Source organism: Ambystoma mexicanum, chromosome 1p (genome assembly GCF_040938575.1).
Source record: "Ambystoma mexicanum isolate Mex_15411 chromosome 1p, UKY_AmexF1_1, whole genome shotgun sequence".
Classification (NCBI taxonomy): domain Eukaryota; kingdom Metazoa; phylum Chordata; class Amphibia; order Caudata; family Ambystomatidae; genus Ambystoma; species Ambystoma mexicanum.
In genome coordinates this window covers 555,684,176-555,703,108 of record NC_090921.1, presented here as the reverse complement: position 1 = coordinate 555,703,108, position 18,933 = coordinate 555,684,176, and the positions used below count along the sequence as shown (strand labels likewise).

General features: G+C 48.2%; 1 protein-coding gene across 2 annotated transcripts in view; it reads right to left on the bottom strand.

Annotated features, from left to right (window-relative positions):
- Window positions 1–18,933, bottom strand: part of LOC138575511 (phospholipid-transporting ATPase IK-like) — a 550,807-nt gene that overhangs the window by 78,496 nt on the left and 453,378 nt on the right. For both annotated transcript variants that reach the window (XM_069649490.1, XM_069649489.1), the window contains one exon: window positions 7,763–8,002. In XM_069649490.1, coding sequence (XP_069505591.1) covers window positions 7,763–8,002 — 240 coding nt within the window. The remainder of the gene's footprint in view (window positions 1–7,762; window positions 8,003–18,933) is intronic.

The window sequence follows — 18,933 nt, the reverse complement described above, 5'->3', positions numbered from 1 at the left end:
GCGGCACGACAGTGGCTGGGGTGCCCAGCAGAGGCGGATGGAAGGAGCAGGCAACGTCGCCTGCAGCAGAGGGGAGCCATCGGACACTACAGAAACAAAGAGGGCCTTGGTTGCCGTCAGCCCGCAGTGAAGAGCCCAGCAGCACAAGTGAGGACCAAAAGAAAAGAAAGAAGGATACCGTCACAGAGGACCGGCAAGTGGCAGAAGTACCGAAGGAGCCCGGATCCCAGGAACACGAAGTGGCAGCCCAAGCGGAAAGAAGCCAGACACCGGTAAGGAGCCCTCGCCCCTCCCCCACCACCGCATGGCAGCCACGAACCAGGAGACAAAGCAGCCACAAGGAAGAGCGCCAACCCGCGCGCGAGGGAAGGGAAGAGGCCGAGAGCGGCGGAACAAGGCAGCCCCCACTACAAAGGGCCGCCAAAACCCAAACAAAACAATTTAAATAACGGGAAAAAAAACCCCACTAGTTTCAGAAAACACTAACTTCTGAAACAACGGGAAAAAAAGTGGAAAGCAAGCTTCACAGCAATCGCGGAAAGGAAAGGAATTAAAATAGTATGGACAATATCAGATGTGACAACACTGGAGCGCCAGCCCGTGACTCCCGCTACAGGAACCCAGGCCCACGGAAGAACACCAAAAGGCCAACCGTGAGGGGCAACCTTCGCCACCGCCATCACAGCAGTCCTCCCTGCACAGCTCAGTAAAAGTACAGAGCCCTACTTTTACCCACAACGTGGGAAGACATGGTGACATAACATACCTCTTACGTCACTGCAAACACACAGCGTGCCCCATTGAATACTGCCAGCAGCCCCACCAGAGTGAAGGTCACTACAACACAAGCCTGAGCAAACGCCCAGTACCCAATCCATCAAACCAAAGGGCACTACGACCCAGCAAAGCCCGCACCCAGCAACCTGCCCCAACGTACACCCCTCAACACAGGCAGTGCACCCCATGGCAAAAAGAAGGGGGCTGGGAAGAGCAGTGGCACCGAATATCAGAAACCCTCAACTCCACCAGCCGTGCAGGAAAGGAGGTGAGAGCAAGCTGGAAGAGAAAAACCAACGCGAGGCCACCACACCGGTGAGCCACACGGCCACACCACACAACCAGCAACATGACGGACTACGGCCAAAGTGCAGCAGACGCCGGTGCCCAGACCCCTGAGAATGCTACACCAGCATCATACACCCTTGTCCTACGGAGAACCAACTCGTTCGCCCTACTCCCGCACAACGACCAAGGACAAAGATGGGAAGAATGGGTCGAACAGTTTGAAGACTTCACACAAGCATTAGGAGACCGTGACCCGCCAAACAAAATAGCCATATTCATCAATCTGGCAGGAAAAGAGATCAAAGGGATCATGAAAATGATCCCCACTGAGGAAAGAGACACGCACCAACGTCTTCTCGCCACACTCAACGACAAACTGACAATAAATTCCAACAAGGATTATGAACACTACGCATTCAGTCAACAAGTGCAACATCCACACAAATCTGTGGGGGAGTTCGTCATCCGTCTCCAGAAGAGAATAGAGCAATGCGACTTCGCCAACTTCAATAATGAGGAGGCAATACGGTTGAGGATCATAGAAGGGTGTACCTCGTCAACACTCAGGAAACATCTCCTTAGAAAGCCCCTCTCCCTACAAAAGATACTCAACCTAGCAAAGACGCATGAGCGAGTGGACGCACAATCAGCCACCATTGAAAACAAAACCCAAAGTGACTACGTTGCCGTCCTCACAGTAGGACAGCCAGGATACCCCAGGCCTACAAAACCATGGCAGAGAAGTGGACTCAGAAACCTACGGCAACAAACCCGGTGCAACACAAAATGTCACAGGTGTGGATGAGAGGTCCCACACAGACGACCATGCCCGGCCTCCGGACAGAGATGCCGGCGATGTGGCCAGGAAGGTCACTTTCAGGCAGCATGCCGCGTATGGCCGCCTACACACTCTGCAGGCCAACCCGTACCATCACCGGTCATGTACAGATAACGGGCACCACTGATCCAAGCAAGATACCTAAGTCCGCCCATGAGGCAGCCACATGTCAGGAAAGAGATTGAGGACATGGACACTAACCCAGCAAGACTATATGGGTATGAACACCCCCTCTAACTAGAACTATGCAACCCAAAGAGATACGGACCGGGACCGACACACAACACATGAACCTCACCCGTCCTGCAAGAGGATTGTGAGTGATGCAACCACCCAGGACCCTTCGAGATGTCGAACCAGGGGGGGGGGTGTGAAGGCCACAGCAAACGTCAGCACAGGGCGACACCACCAAACAAGGGTGGAAGAACAACTCCTGGACAAATCCCAAACCCACGCAGTCCAGTGGGGAACAGCACAGGCGGTACAGCCAAAAAGTCAGTCACGATGCAACCCAACCCAGGGAGACCACAGAGTACCCGCCGCCATCCGCACGATACCGAGTCCCGCCGTAGGGAACAGCCATCTCAGCCATCGGACGGCACTACAGCGCGCCCTCATGGAACATCCACTATAGATCATTCAAAGTTACCCAGAGGAAGGACTGCACACCTGAGCAAGACGTGGGAGAGACAGGAAAGCCAAAGAAAGGACATACCCTCCAGACCTCCTCCCAGTCACAAGGGACAAAGAACAAGTGCCAACAACGAGAAAGGACCACAGCGAAAGGACGCAAAAAGCCTCCATCCTCCCCGAATTATACCTAGAAGAACCTGAACCAATGAAAGAAGAAACGGTTGAGAAGGAAGGAGCAGAGAGAGGAGGGACACATGAAGCACCGCAACCAGAAACCGCGGGCGAGACCCGTGAATTGCTGAACAGAGCCTATCGGACGATAAAGAGACCCCAACGGCTGATCGAACAAATGTAGCCCGTGAAAGGGTCTCATGTTAAGAGAGGGGGAGGTGTTGTGAGTGAATAAAGAAGGGGCCCCTTTAAGAGAAAGAGGGCATGCAAGGGTACGAGGGAGCGTGAGGAGGGAGGAAGGGGAGGAAGGGGAGGAGCAAAGGAGGAAGGGGTCAGTCATGTAATGGAGGAATATAGAGAAGGATGGAGCGAAATGTGTCCTGTAGAATCATTTGGTATGTGTGACATGACCCTACGAAGGGGGCCGAACACAAGGTAGCATCCACTTAGCTTTCTGCTGAAATGTATTTCATTTTTATTTCCTTGTCATCGAAATTCTCATCCCATTACATAAAGTAATCCTAGGTTAATACATCCAAAGTGCATAACATGGCACAACATGTACATCTTGCAGTCTCTCAGGATCGTCATCAGGTGGCAAGCATTGGTTTTGTGATAAGTACTAGCAGCTGTGGCACCGGCACCCTAGCGTCTCAGTCAGGCCCGTTTCTTGGCCCGGGCGAAGCAGACGGCTGTTCGGGCACAGAGTAACCGCAGCACAGTGCCGTAGCAGGTGCTGCCGCTACCTCTTCTGACTGGCAGTCACGTAGTACTTGCGATGCATGTTGCATGCATCGATGATGCGATGCAAGTACTACGTGACATTACGGAAGTCAGAGGCTCTGAGAACTTTCGTGCCACTTGGGGTGGGGTGGGGGAATAAAAGGGTGCCTTTCCTGGTTGCCACCCACCTTTTCAATCATGCAGGAATCTCAGTCTCTCCTGCACTAGTCACGTCACAGAATCTTGAAAATTGCGTACACATAATTATTCATGTTTTTTGTCCTGAACGTGTCTGGTCAGTTCGTGAGAGGTGTGCTTCTTTCACTGTTTGGTGCGTGAAGACACATTAAACCTTTTTTGTGGAACTGAGAATGCTATGCACATTATTTGGAGAAAGGGAGTTGGGAGCACCGGGAATGTTTGGCTACCATACTTGTGCTTGCTTCCTTGCAGTGGGTGCGTGCTAGCAGCCTGTTGTAAGAATCCAATGGGGCAGTTCTCAATGCCCCAAGCGAGGAGTTTGCAGAATTGTTGGGGATTCTTACGAATGGCGCTGCACATATAGTCCAAGTATTTTGATTTAATTGTATTAGTGGTCATTTTGATTGGTCTCAATTCAAAAAATGATAACCTATTGGTTCCATTTGTGCCATTGGTTTTTAACGTCACTAGAAGTGCTGACACGTCTTTCGACCACATGGGGGTCTTTATCAAGGCGTGTGGGTTTGGCTCATGTATGATGATTGTGAATGGACGTATTGCATGGCATGATACTGGGCATTGAGTAGTGCTTCTTCGTGCGGCTGCGGCCTGGGGGAACGTCTGCTCACTGGTCGCCAGTCGACTACCCTAATAGGTCATTTGCCATCAAGTCCAGACTGCACCAAACATAGGGGTCACGCCCACCCCAATCCATCAGGAACAAGACATCAACAGGGCCCGTTCTCACAAAAGCCCAGGTATTATGACTACTCTGGGCCGGCTCCAGAGGATGTGGGAAAATTAGCGGAAAGGACAGCAGGATTCAAGGCACTTTGGTCACATTGGATAGGGGACCCATGGGAATGCAAGGTGCCCTCTTAGAAGTATGAACTGGAATAGGAGAAGACCCCCCCATAATCAGCACCCATAACTGAGCTTAGTGGAGAAAATTTACGGGAGGACGTGGGTCATATACTTCCAGCAACCACGGCTGCCAAATTATAAAACCAGCTGTTAGCCATCTTGTCTTCCCACCCACCCAACTTTAGCAATTGATTGTTTGGCCATCCAGGGGGCTCTCACTGCCAATTACTTTTTGGTTCCATGGGCCATAGTGCACATCAAACGACTAGCTGGAGATCTAGTAGGGCACTAGAACAGAGGTCTGCAACTGTAGGATCCTCAGATGCTTTGTACTACACCCCCCATCAGTCCTGGCCAGCATATTCAAAGTGAGCGATCATGGGATTTGGGGTCCAAAATATCTGGTCAGTCACAGGTTGCAGACCTCTGCATTAGAACCAGACATCAGAAGGTACCTTCCAAATGTGCGTCTCATTGGACATTCAGACATATCTAATCTGGTGGCCAAAGAAGGAGTTCCTAAGAAAAGGAGTCTCTCACAAAACATCTTATGCGCTGATGTTAACTACATATTCCAGCAGGATGGTGACGGGGGCTTCACTGGGCACACCATCTGCAGAGGGAAAATGGGAGAACAGTCAGATTCACCAATCCTCCAGATGGAAGGTGCTGAGTGCAATTTTCCAGGCCTGAGCGTAGGGATTACCTGGTTTTGATCTGGACCGACACTACAATGCCAAGGCTTGCTTGAGCGCAGATGGGGGTTTCAGTATCATCACCTGACCATTTCAGCTGCCAGGCTGACTCAGTGGGCAGAATCAAATGTCCTATCCTTGCAGACTGTGCCCATTCAAAGGGATCCCAGTATAGTTGCAGTTCAGCGCAGTTGCAATTTCCCCGTTTCCTTGGGGGTCTGACTCAGGATATCTGCAGGAAGTTTGGAGTCCCTCAGAGGGAACTTTTTGCAGACAGAGACATCAATCAGGTCTCCCGGTGCTGTGCTCAGTATCAGGAGTCCTTAGCATGGGGAGTGGATGTCTAGGCTCTAGTATGGAAGCAAGGGTCGCCTGCCAGCAAAAGATCCCAGAACCAAGTACCCAGGCACCCCCTTTGAGATCTTCCATCACTAGTAATAGGCACTCGGTAAATGGGGCTTTGTTCTACTTGCCCTGTAGCCCTACTATAATTAAACATGAAGTGTGATCCCTGAACTGATTGCACCCCTGAAGAAGACTTGCCTAACGTGCATGGAGTTGAAAAGTTGGCTTTTATAAACGAAAAACTGTCAAGAACTAAAGAAAACACGTTCGTGAGAGACTTTGTGTCCTCCATCGAGTGGGCTGATTGTTTATGTAAATTATAAAGTGTTATATGACCCCTCTATATGGTGGATTTCACTAGGCACATATCACATTTGGACCATTGCATTAAAAACCTTGAATTGCCATTTGAAAATTAGTGTCATTTTTGTGTTCTTCTATGTTTAAATTGTGGGATGTAATATTTAATTATTCTGTGAATCATTATACATGTTCTGTAGGGAAGCCTCGTCCTTTATCTATGTCTCCTGCATGGCACAGTGTTTCTCCTGTATGTCTTCCCTCCCTTCCTCCTGATCCCCATGGTGCTGGCCAATTGTAGACTAGAGAAAGCTGGGGTTCTTTCCATGACCCGCACTGATCCAGCCACCATAGATTCCCCCTTCTTCAGTTTGCACCTCCCCTTACTTTAGGGTCCTCCTGGAGGCCCCCATTCTTCAGCCTGGCCTGCGGTTCCTGCACAGGATGTGGTTTTACATGTACTCGCTTGAGAAGGACTCCCAGGGTCTGCAGAGCACAGCCAATCCCTAGACCTCACAAGGGCTGTTCTGAGGACAGGGAGACCTTTTTGTTTCTAAGAGGAGTTTGAAACCGTTAGTTACCACTCTTAGTGAGTGCATGAAAGTTATAATTATCAGACCATACAAGCCTGCAGCGGATCCCCCTTTCACCTTGGCAGACATGGAAGATAAACCTGGGGTGCAGGAGGTTCTTGGGCAGAGGCTCTGGCGGTTCCTCTCGTAGATGTATGCTGGTCGTTTACATAAGATTCTGCCTCCACTTTTATCAATCATTATAATTTTCATGTTAATTAGGACAGTGAGAAATGTGTTGGCACTACAATATGGCAGGCAGCAGGTTTGCCTTGAAAAACACTGACGAAATAATGTGTATCAATATACACAGGTTTTTGGCTGCAAGTCCCTGTGTTTGTTCATGCCACTCTTCCTCACAACCTCTAAGTGGGTATGTTCTCAAATGAGGGAGGATTGGGACAAGGAAAGGCAACCCTGGGGTTGGGCCTACGTAATGTATGGTTTTCACCTTAGTCTCTATATCCCAAACCCTCCTGACCCTCCTTCAGGAGTTCTGACAAGGGGTACTTGAATATTTAGGATTTGGCCAGACTGAGGATCCCCTTAATGTCACAGCTAGGGTTTGGAATAAGGAAAAGGGGGATTGTCCTGAAAGCATGACAAAATCGAAAAGAACAGAAGGGGGGATAGGAACTAGGACTGTGTAATGGCGATTAGCCTGCATAACATAGGCACTCCTCTCAGGCCTAATCCTCCTAGTTCTCCGGCTCTGGAGCTCCTACTTTCCACCCTAGCCCCTCTGCTACCCTGCAACCTTACTTGTAACCCCCTGGATGCGGTTCCTTTGTTCGATGCCAGTTTGCTTCCAAGCTAGTGTTGCACGTAGAAATCTCATACATACATGCATGCATACATACATGCATACATGCTGGCATAATATCTGTACTGCATGTTATCACTGTGGTAGATCCGCTGACCCATGTTAGATCATAACACAGGCATACAAGTCCCAGATGACTCCATGCCAGCAAGGACCACTTCTTCCAGTCCTTGGCTTCGATTAAACAAACACTCTCAGATTCATTGATGAATAAATGAAAGCCCAGGACTGGGGCCTGGTGTGTCCAATGACATGGAGTTAACTTTACACAGTCAGTAAACTAGTCTGTTTTGTAGGTAAAAGAGCTGTTCTGAGGATCGAGTTCTGGGACAGCAAGGGAGGCTCATGGTTGTTGGACAGAAGTATGTTGATTCCTGGAACATCAGGAATTTGAGTTTGGTGATAGTTTGGACCAGTACTAGAACCACAGGTGAGCTGGTGTTGAGCTATTGAGTTAGATGTGTACATTTGGACCCTAAAACCATGTTTGAAGTCAGGCGCCTTTCTTCCTGATCACGAGACAGCCTCTCACCTGAATAGTCGCTGCAAAGACCACTGCTGTGCTGCTGGTGATCGAGAAGGCCTGAAGGTCGCAAATCCCCTCTGGCCCGGCATGGTCCATGAAGGCCCACATTGGTATGAAGAAGTTCACCAAAGAGTTGTAGATCCCATAGCTAATGGACTTTAGGCAGATCCTGTAGTTGAAGAGGGATTCTGTCTGGCCGACCCGGTAGAGTTCCGGAAACCGCAGGCTTGTCTGGGCATCCACATCCTGCCAACCAGGACGAAGAAGAGATAGAAGACATTACAAAGTGCAAGAACATTTAGTGCCAAGGCTAGCACGCTGGCATGCAAGTTGTCCCTTGTTCACAACTAGACCCATGCCATGAGGTTCCCCTTCAGTTCGACTATTTTGTTTTAGGTAAGATAACTTTGGAATCTGGTATTCACCACACATTACGGGATGCAGAGAACTGTTGGCTAAAAGAACAATACAGGTTGGAGATGTGCCTTATGACATGGATATTTATACACAAAAGAGAAGGTTCATGTAATTTAATCCCACAACTTTCTCATCTATATTGATTGGGTGCTGTATAACGTCCTATTACCATTGGTCCTGAAAAAAGGGACTTGGGACACAATTCATTTGTACAAGTTTAACAATTTTAATTCATTCTCCAATATGAAAAAATGCTCCTAAAAAATTCTAAAAAACAGACCCAGGATTTCACCCACATGGTGGGTATATCATGTGCCTATTTGACTGAATTACATACAATTAAACACATTTAACAATTTCACAAACATAAATGACTTTAGCACACTATACACTCCAAAAGTGTCATTTTCCAAACACATATCCCAACAAGTTTCAGTTCTTCTTAGTTTTGGATGCATGAACTTTCTTCAGGGGAATCTGTATGACATGGAGCCAGTTGGCAACTATGGCTCACCTCACACACTTCCCCACCTTTCCACCGTATTGCAACAATATTGCATTATTGAAGTGGCAGTGTAAATAAAGGTTTTTGATTGGCCAGGCATATGTTATCACCCATATGACATAGCATGACATTTAGGAGATGTTTCCACAGTCCAATTTTCTGTGAATTGTGGGATTTGAAATGCAATGGGGGCGCACAACTACAAGTCCCAGAATGCAATGCAATGAATCATGAATGGATCAGAATATCCTCATCAGCCATCAGCATATTGGCGCTTGTGCTATGACAAAGTGTTTGGCTATACGATTGGCACATCTCTCACCATACTCTCTCTGACAGGCAAAGTACAAGGACGTGCCATGGGACGCACCATCAGTGTGCATCACTGATACACAACCACTGAGCACGCCATCAATCTGAGGCATCATACTGCTCTCTGCTAACCCTTGCGCAATCAAAAAGAGGGCGTATTTGTGTAATATCTCTGGGTGTGCTTTATCTCAACCTAAAAGCCCATACCTCCAAGAAGCAATAGGAAGGCTCTTATGGAACTTCTTCTCAGGTAGCCACCAACCAACCCTTTATTTCCCAGTCCCTACTCTCTGTGGCAAAAGGGGTGCATTGCTTGAGAGAGATAAAGAGGGAGCGAGCGAGAGAGAGAGAGACAGAGAGAGACAGAGAGAGAGAGAGAGAGAGAGAGAGAACATGAGAGGAAGCAACAACGAATATGAACATGGAACTCACTTCCTACCATATGCAATGTTTTGCTTCGCTGTGGGGTACTATGATGTATCGTCATAAAATGTCTGCAACTTTATGATGCTTGCTTAGTGATGCTACTGTGATTTGCTGTGCTGTTTGCCACATTATTCTGTACTTACACATACATCTCATCCTCTTCTTTACATGTCTCTGGGGGTCAGATATGGATAGAGGCAGTCCAAATCTACAGAAATATTATTCATACTTCTGTGGAGTAGGACATTACATAATCACAGAGAGGAAATCTACTGGAACAGTCCAAACAATTCAAAATCTGCAGGTGATTTAAAAAAGTCTGTGCTCATAACAAATTCGTCCCACATATTTGGACTAAGTGCAAACTCATAATGCTTTCAAGCATTTTCATATCCATTTACTGCTTGAAGAACACCACTTTCCTGGTGAAAATGGATGCAACTTTGTTGGTGCGCAGAAAGGACAGGTCTATGAGTTTTAGGTGGCTGTTAAAATGTGTACTTTAAATTCCCTCTGGTGGATGAGCAAGCTGTGCATGCTGCTGCTGGTGAGTTCTGTGCCTAGGCTGCAATCCCTCTTTTAATCCTGGCGGCCCATGTGATGATAAGCACAGGGAACAAGGGGTCCACGTTTGGGGCACTCTGGGTAGCTTGGTCTACCATGATAGCGTAACAATCTATTGGAGGGGATTATAATAGAACATTCTTTGTAAAACCCTCCTATAGCAGAAGGCAAGTGCAGGAATCGCTAATACGGATGCAGGGATCAACAGTACAGTGCGGAAGGCCAGATTGTGGAACTCAAAAAGGAATACAACTGGACCATCTCTGCAAAACCACAAAGTAATCAACACTGGGGCTGCCTTTCTCTTCAGAGCCTGAATACCTGCAGCAAACCTCTTCCCCCATGTGTTTCTCTTTTCTTTCAAGAGTACACTTAATAATAAATCCTTGTAATTGTATCTTATGGGGCCTCGTTACGAGTTTGGCAGTAATTCGGCAGCAAATCAGCTCAATTATGCCAAACTTGCACCCTGTACCTCCACTAGGTCCCGAGGAGTTACCATGGGATTATGAATGGTAGAAGGGCAGTCTCAACACACATTTATGGAGTCCATAGGACTACATGGGGATTTTGTCAGAGTTACTGCAAGCATGTAATCTGCAGAGTAACCCTGCCAATTTGTTGCCTTAAAGCAGAGGATTTACCTCCAGCACCATTTTAGGTGTTTCTCCTTCTATCCAGGTATCCCATACCTAGGTATTAATCCATTTACTTTTCTGCCCCCATTTTAGGCGTCTCTCCTTCTATCCAGGTATCCCAAATCTAGGTATGTCTCTTTTCTGCACCCATTTTAGGCGTCTCTCCCCCTAACCAGGTATCCCAAATCTAGGTGTGTCTGCGTTTACTGTTGTGCCCCCATTTTAAGCATTTCTCCTTCTATCCGGGTGTCCCAAAGCTTGGTATGTCTGCATTAACTGTCATTCCCACCTATGGCAGAATCTCTTCCTCAGATGCTCTCAGCCCCTCCATCCCGTCCACCTTCCAGCCACAGCCTAACATCTACATGGCAATCAGCACCTCCTTGAGCTGGACACACCGACAAACAAGATCACCACCTTCCACACCATTGTCCCATCCATCAGTACCACACTCACCCAGACTCACTCACACACACACTACTACTCACCACACACATCCCCACTCACATACAAATGTAGCTCTCAGAAATTCCGGAATACACCCCACCTGACCTTGGTATGTCCGCATTAACTGTCATTCCCACCTATGGCAGTATCTCCTGCTTAGACGCTCTCAGCCCCTCCAACCCGTCCACCTTCGAGCCACAGCCTAATATCTCTATGGCGATTAGCACACACTTGAGCCGGACACACCGACAACCAAGAACACCACCTCCCACACAATTTTCCCGTCCATCAGAACCACACTCACCCAGACTCACTCATGCACACACTACCACTCACCACACACATCCCCACTCACATACATACTCGCCCTACATCCTTCACCCTCGCACCCTCTTTCTTGAGTTCAGTACCACACTCTCCCAAAATCACTCACGCACACTCTGCCTCCCACCACACACCTACCTACCCACATACACGAGAAGCTCTCAGACATTTCGCAATACATCCCATCCGCCCGTCACCCTTCACCCTCGCACTCTCATTCCTGGACCCACCTTATACCCTGTAAAACCATTTCACCTCTGCCCCTTCCACTCAAACCCTACACACATACAAACCCAATGCCACCAGCAAGCACCACACACCCTCCAACTCTCAGACCAATGGAGCTCTCTGGCCCACCTTCACTTGCCCTTGACTGAGCCCTGTCCTAACTACCTGTGCTAACCCTCTACTCATTTCCAATCCCGATTTCCTGCCCACCTTCCCTGAGAACTCACAGCCTCCCACAACCTCTCAGCACCCATCTTCCAACTCTCAGCCCAGAGGTGCACTCTGGCGCACCCATAAACAACTGAACCAGGCACCACTCTCAGAAACCTCATTCCCACTCCCTCCCACTCCCCCACCTCTCCATCCCACTCTCTCAGGCATAAGGCCTTCCCCCACCCAAAGCACCCCATCACCCAGCTTCCAACTCTCAAACCAGATGACCCCTCTGGCGTACCAGAAAACATTCCCCCACCACGAGCTCAACCCTTGTGCCTAATTTTGGGAACAAACCCTCCTCTCTGGCCCCGTCCTGTCCATCTCCCCACAGCTAGAACCCCAGGGACCACCACACATCACAATGAGCCTATCTCTCATACGAGGGGAGCCCCTCCTCAGTCCAACTGCCCCACCTCTTCTCCCACAGCATCAACCACTCACACTTCCTCATATACACTTATAACTCGTCCCACACCCTCTTGTCAAAACCACCTCACAGGAACCCCAGGGGAGCTGTGACAGCCAACGCCTAACCCCACCCTTCCCTTGGCCTACCCCCACCGCCAATACAGTGCTATTTCCATCCTCCCTCGCCCCGTCCACACCTCCCTCGCCAAACATTGCCCACCAACCTCCCATCCTCTCAAGCACACCAACCACTACCAGAAGACCACCTCTGGTCACACCCTTCACTTCTCTCAGCATGGCATGTCTTGCCCTTTCCCTAACCATCACCTCAACCCTCTTCCCTACATATCCCCCCACCCTCTCGCACCCTCCTTCAGCACCCAAATGCACAAAACGCAGAGGTAGAGGCCGCCCTCACCCTCATCTTGACATGCCTCACCAGCCCTGCATCACCTGACCCACCTCCCCTTTCATAGCCCCACTACCACTTCCCCTCTGTCACCCCTGCCTCCCACTTCCCTCCTTGAACACAGCCTCTCCCCTCTCTTTCAACCCACACCATCTCCCCCTCTCCTAGCCCGCATGCACCAATCTGTAACAGCATCAAGCCCGACACCTCCGAACGACCCAGCCCATCGCACTACCTCGCCTCAATCCTCTGAGCCACTCGCTATCAACTGAACCCTCATCCCACGCTCCTACTCTGTTGAAGCCCTGTGACTGCCCACCCTCTCTTCCCGGTCCTGAACCAACCACAACCTTCTACGCACACACCAACAGTATCCTTCCGCCTGACCTCCTCCGTCCATCCAACTACATTGTCCGATCCTATCAACCCTTTGCCTGCAACCGCACCAACCTACCAGTGAATCTGACCATCCCAGCAGAGATGTCATTTGGGGTTTGCAGATGCGACCCATGGGGTCACCCTTGCTACCCCTGCAGTCTCCCTTGCTACCCCCGTATTTGAAAGAAAAAAAAAGGACACTCCTGTGCTATGGAGTAATAGGGTCCTCCTCTGCACCAGGTCCATCAGGATGAAGGCTGGGTCGGGACTTGCAGTGCGAGAAGGAAGCGTTCAGTTGGGGCCACGTTCAGCTCCAACCCCTTCTCCACTGGCTTTTTCGCGGCTCATATACAGGAACCAGAAAGCTCTCCCAGCTCCCTGGTTCCTATTTGTGAGCAGCACGGAGGAGTCGAGGGTGACCTGCAGTGACGGATCGAAGCTGAAAAAACAGGTAAGAATGCTTTAAGACATTTATTTGATGTATATTTTGCATGCGTGAAGTGCGTGTCAGATGTACGTATGTGCTATACGTCAGTGAGTGGTGGGGAAGGAGAAGAAATGTGATAGGGTGTGTGTTTGGATTTTCTGGGTGGGTGTGTGCCTGTGTGGAGAATGCAGTCAGAGTGGATGTCAGAGAAGGTGTATGAGTGAGTGACTATTGGTTGAATGAGTATGAATGTGATAGTGTGTTTCAATGTTCTGGATGGGTACATGTCTGTGTGGAGAATGCAGTGTGAGTGGACGCGAGAGAAGGTGTATGGGTCAGTGAGTGGTGGGTGAATGTGATAGTGTGTGTTTGAATGTTCTGGGTGGGTGGGTGCATTCCTGTGTGGAGAATGCAGTGCAACTGGACCTTAGAGGTTTATGGGTGAGCGAATGGTGAGTGAGTGAGTAGGAATGTGAGCATGTACATGCGTTTGTGTGTGTGTGTGTGTAAATGTTCTGGGTGGGTGCCATTGTGAGTGTATATGAGAGAAGGTATATGGGTGAGTGACTGTTGGGTGAATGGTTATGAAAGTGAGTGTGTTTGTGAATGTTCTGGGTGGGTGGGTGCATATCCGTGCAGCAAATGCAGTGTGAATGAATGTGAGGGGAGATGTATTGCTGGGTGAAAGGGGATGTCTGCGTGTGTGTGTGTGTGTGTGTGTGTGTGTGTGTGTGTGTGCGTGCGTGCATGCGTGCATGCGTGCGTGTGTGTGTGTGTAAGGCCCTGGGAGGCTGGGGGTTACTAGAGCATTTTTCACACATCCTTTATTAACTTTGCATGTTTTACTGGTATTTTCTAGCAAAGCCAAGTTCATGTGTGCCATTACCTGGCTAGAGTGGCATTTTGGTACAGCCAGTCTAGCCATTGCTTACTGTGGCATGCCATGTATTACTCTTCATCTTTGATAAAGCAAGCATGATAAGTAGTATTACCTCACTAGACTGACGTTTGGTGTAACGGCCTGTATATTTTTTACTTGTAATTAACGGAGCATCAATAATGAAGCAAGGATGATATGTGTTCCTATGGGTCTTGACTGGTTAAAATTGCAACCAGTTTGCGCATGTTTTCTCATTGTGACATGCCACTTTTAATTGCCAGATCAGAGTATTTTCTTACCTAGGAGTACTGGCATATATTGGCAGAGCCAGCTTTGTGCCTACTGCCTGTAATGATACTATAAAAAAAATCTCAAAGTGAACATGAGTATGTTCTTATATGGAAATAATAGCATATGTTGGTGGAGCCAGCATGAAAATGTATAGGCACAGCCAGCATGAAAATGTTTTTTATACTGGAAATATTGAAGGGACCGGCATGACCATGCATTGGGAAATGAGCTTGTGCACTTTTGGTGACTTGCATCTATTGTTCATTTCACATGAGTTGCCCTACACCCTACAAAACCGATTGCAGACTGTCTAGCATTTTACCCAAATGTTCACAGAGTGTGCTGTGTAATGCATCATTTTAACCAATTATTAAAAACATTTTCCCATGGCAGGGGGAAGAATCACCTTGAATCTCTCAAACCCGCATTCGTTAGTTTGGCCCCCCTCGCTATGCTCGGTAGCAATCACATACTTGCGGCAAATATTTATACCCTACAATAAAACAACTCACTAGCAGCGACTGGTCGCTGGTATATTTGGGGACCAGCGGGCACTGCCCCCTTCTTTCTACACTAGGTAAAACATTTAAACTTTGATTAAAAAACATATTTACTTCTTTCACTTGGAGTAGTGCATGCACCTGCAACAGCAAAATCTTCATGGACATTGCACACTCGTGGTGGACTGGGCCGGCCCGGGGTATGGTGTACCCTGTATTTTGGTAAGGAGTTTAGGGGCAATGATTGGGCTCTGCTCACCTTGAACATATTCAAGTGTGATGTGAATGGTTGAGAGGGGCCGCAAACTGGACTAGGACCCTGCTCTGGTGCTAAACAGTCTAAGAAAATAAGCACTGGACACAGTCCCAGATGTGAGAGAGTGTTACATAGCTGCTTCTGTAGACTTCTTAGGTTACTTGTAAGTTCTTTATTGAAAGTTACATGAGCTGTTAAATATAGAAAGACCACCGGGTCCCATCACCCAAGATCAACTGACAGCAATGGAACTCTGGTGCGAAGCTCATAGGCAAACATTCCAAGCGCTTTCACAGTGTTCCATGCCGATGACAAACCACACATGAGATGTCCAACACAGTCAACATCATAACACATCTCCTCCCTTTCCGATGACAACCAATCATGAGATGTCCACCACACTCACACCCCTGCTTAACAAAGACAACCCTAACAAGGAAAAGCGCTGTGATTGAGGACCAAGTGAACACTTCCAACATATGCATACCTTCCTTACATGACACCACCAAGAAAGCAACACCCATGCCAAGGTAAACTTTCACAGAAATGTTCACTCCGGAGAACTATGCCAAAGAAATTCCATCTTTTAGAGATGATGCAACTCAAAACATCTAGGGTGACACCACTGACCACCATGGTGATAGTCACCCACAAACATTCGGAGGCGCTACCTCCCTACACCTTGTGGCACTCAACCACACACACACACTTGGAGGCGCTACCTCCCTACACTTAGTGGCACTCACACACACTTGGAGTCGCTATCTCCTTACACTTTTGTGGCACTCACCCACAACATTCGGAGTCGCTACCTCTTAACACTTTGTGGCACTCACCCACAACAGGGAGTAGCTACCTCCTAACACTTTGTGGTACTCACTCACACACTCGGAGACGCTACCTTCTTACACATTTGTGGCACTCACCTACAACACATGGAGTCGCTACCTCCTAACACTTTGTGGAGTTGCTACCTCCTAATACCTTGTGGCACTCACACACACACACTCGGAGTCGCCACCTCCTTACACATTTGTGGCACTCACCCACCACACACGGAGTCGCTACCTCCTAAAACTTTGTGGCACTCACCCACACACATTCGGCTGGAGAACACACTATCATACATCACATTATATACTGACACTTGCATATACAATGAGGTAATACAGAAACATGCACATTAAATCCTATAAATCCATGTTGCGCTGCAACCTACCCTGAAATTCATGAAAGGGATTATCCTAACCACTTTTACATCTTGTCACACACAAGCACATATTCATACACTGTGTACGTTTTCAGGAGGTCCAAATGAGTCCTTTTTAACTATAGAAATCCTCAAATATGGTTAACTCTATAAGCCTCACTTCATACCAAAGGCACAACACCACATCGTGCATCGATATCTTATCCATGCTGGATGCTTTTACATTGTTTCTATCCTGGGGAACACAGAAAGGATACACTTTTCTGCCACCTCTCCGGGCACAACCAGTGCCGCTTCTTCATTGGTAGCACCTGTTTTCGTATTGCTGCGTGACAACTTTATTTTCCCCTATCCTGCTCTCACAACGCTGCTTCTAAGTTCTTCGTTTCGTGTTGCCGCGTAATACTTTATTTTATGAGCTTGCTTCCCTTCTCTGATCGCTTTCTTGCAGTCACCATTAAGTCTTTAACTGTCCGACACATCCAACACAAAACACCAGACATATTACCCAGCCTTCATTCAGCGTTGTACTCCGCTTCCTGCTTTTGACGTTGTGCCCGATACAAGGAGGTCTTTTCCTCATATCGCTCTGAACCTCACTGCTCCCTGTACTGCGGGACTTCATTTACCTTCACCATCACAGCATGGCTGTTTTCATGAGGCAATCACTATTGGTTCTGGCTACAGTGGCGGCGTTCCACCCTCTGCTATCATCGGGTGCCTTTAGTGTGATGTCCTCAGTCACAGAGCGGCGGCGGAGCATTGTAGAGCTCCTGCTGACCAACAGTCAACATCTGGCAAGCCACAACCGAGGTACGGGGTATGCCAACGCTGCACTTAACTTTCAATGGTATAAAGTTCAGGTTACTTTAGAAACACGGCTTTCCACCTTCACTGCACTGCTTATTCTCCTCTTACTTTTAATGCTTCCCTCTTCGGCTCATTTACCCAGCTTCTCATTGCTATTGCAGGCAGAACTACCTTCTGCTTGGTAACGGCTGCCCCGCTCTTCATCCACAACGATTTTGTTCACCCCTGACTACCTTTGTCTTAGCCCACAAGTTAAACGTCTAACACTGTTGGGGCATCCACTATCACAGTCCACCACTACTGAACAAAATATACTTCTTCTTGCGGAGTCTGCATTTCGCTTTAGGGAGCACAGAGCGCTGGGGAATACGCACAGAGCTTCTTCCTCCTCCAACTCAGGTGCGGTTCCTCGCCAGGGACAACAGAGCTTTCTTCTCAGCCATAGTCCTTATGCATTCCTGCTTGCCTCTCCCTGGGCCTCCACTCCACAATTGTCTTTATGGCCCACATGGGGTTGCTCCATTTCCAAACCCCATGCACTTTCCTTCGAGCTTGATCTTGCGCATATTTTAACTGACTTCGGGGCTTAACTGCTTTACTCAATCAACGCCCGTCTCTTCTTAACCCCTGTGCTTTGGGCCCCTGGGTGATGGGACTTACTTTAGGATGGTTGGGGCCAGTGGTCTCTCTCTCTTCTTTTGCTGCTCCCACACCACAGCTTTATTCTGCTTCTGCTTCAGGTTCTTGAAGATCCTCGTCGTTGATGTTAAATAGCTGGTTCTGTAGACTTCTTAGGTTACTTGTAAGTTCTTTATTGTAAGTTACATGAGCTCTTAAGTATAGAAAGACCACCGGGTCCCATCACCCAGGATCAACTGACAGCAATGGAACTCTAGAGCGAAGCTCATAGGCAAACATTCCAAGCGCTTTCACAGTGTTCCATGCCAGCTCATACCAATGCACCAAGCAACATCATAACAGAGAGCCATGGAGTGACCACCCCTCCCCACTCAAACTCGCTCTTGGAAAGGACTTTGTGGAAACTTCATTCACGGGCCGGTCCTGGGGGGGGGCATAATTGAATAACACAGCTGACACATAGAGCTCTGAAGATCATAGATGCAGCGTCCTCTCCCCTCACCTCAAAAGTTCAAAAAGATTGATTAAGAGTCCTGTAGCAACACCTAAGACATTAAGCTGTTATGTTCGGCTATGAGTGGCGGTGGACAACGTGTGATTGCTTGTCACATAAGTTAAAGATAAATGCACCCAGAGACAGGTGGCCTCAGCTTCCACCCCCAAAATGGTATCGTAGTGGTTGATGATTCATAGATATATTTATAACTAGGGAATTGTGTCGATACTAAATCCTGGTCGATGATTTAATTTTCAGACCTTGCTCATGCAGCATTTTGCTCCTGGGTAAACAGACAGTGCATGCCTCACTATGTCTGTGGTATTTTGGCTTGTATAACACATCAATGCCACAGATGACAAGTACTTCTGAGGTCAAGGGTCATGTGCTGTCACT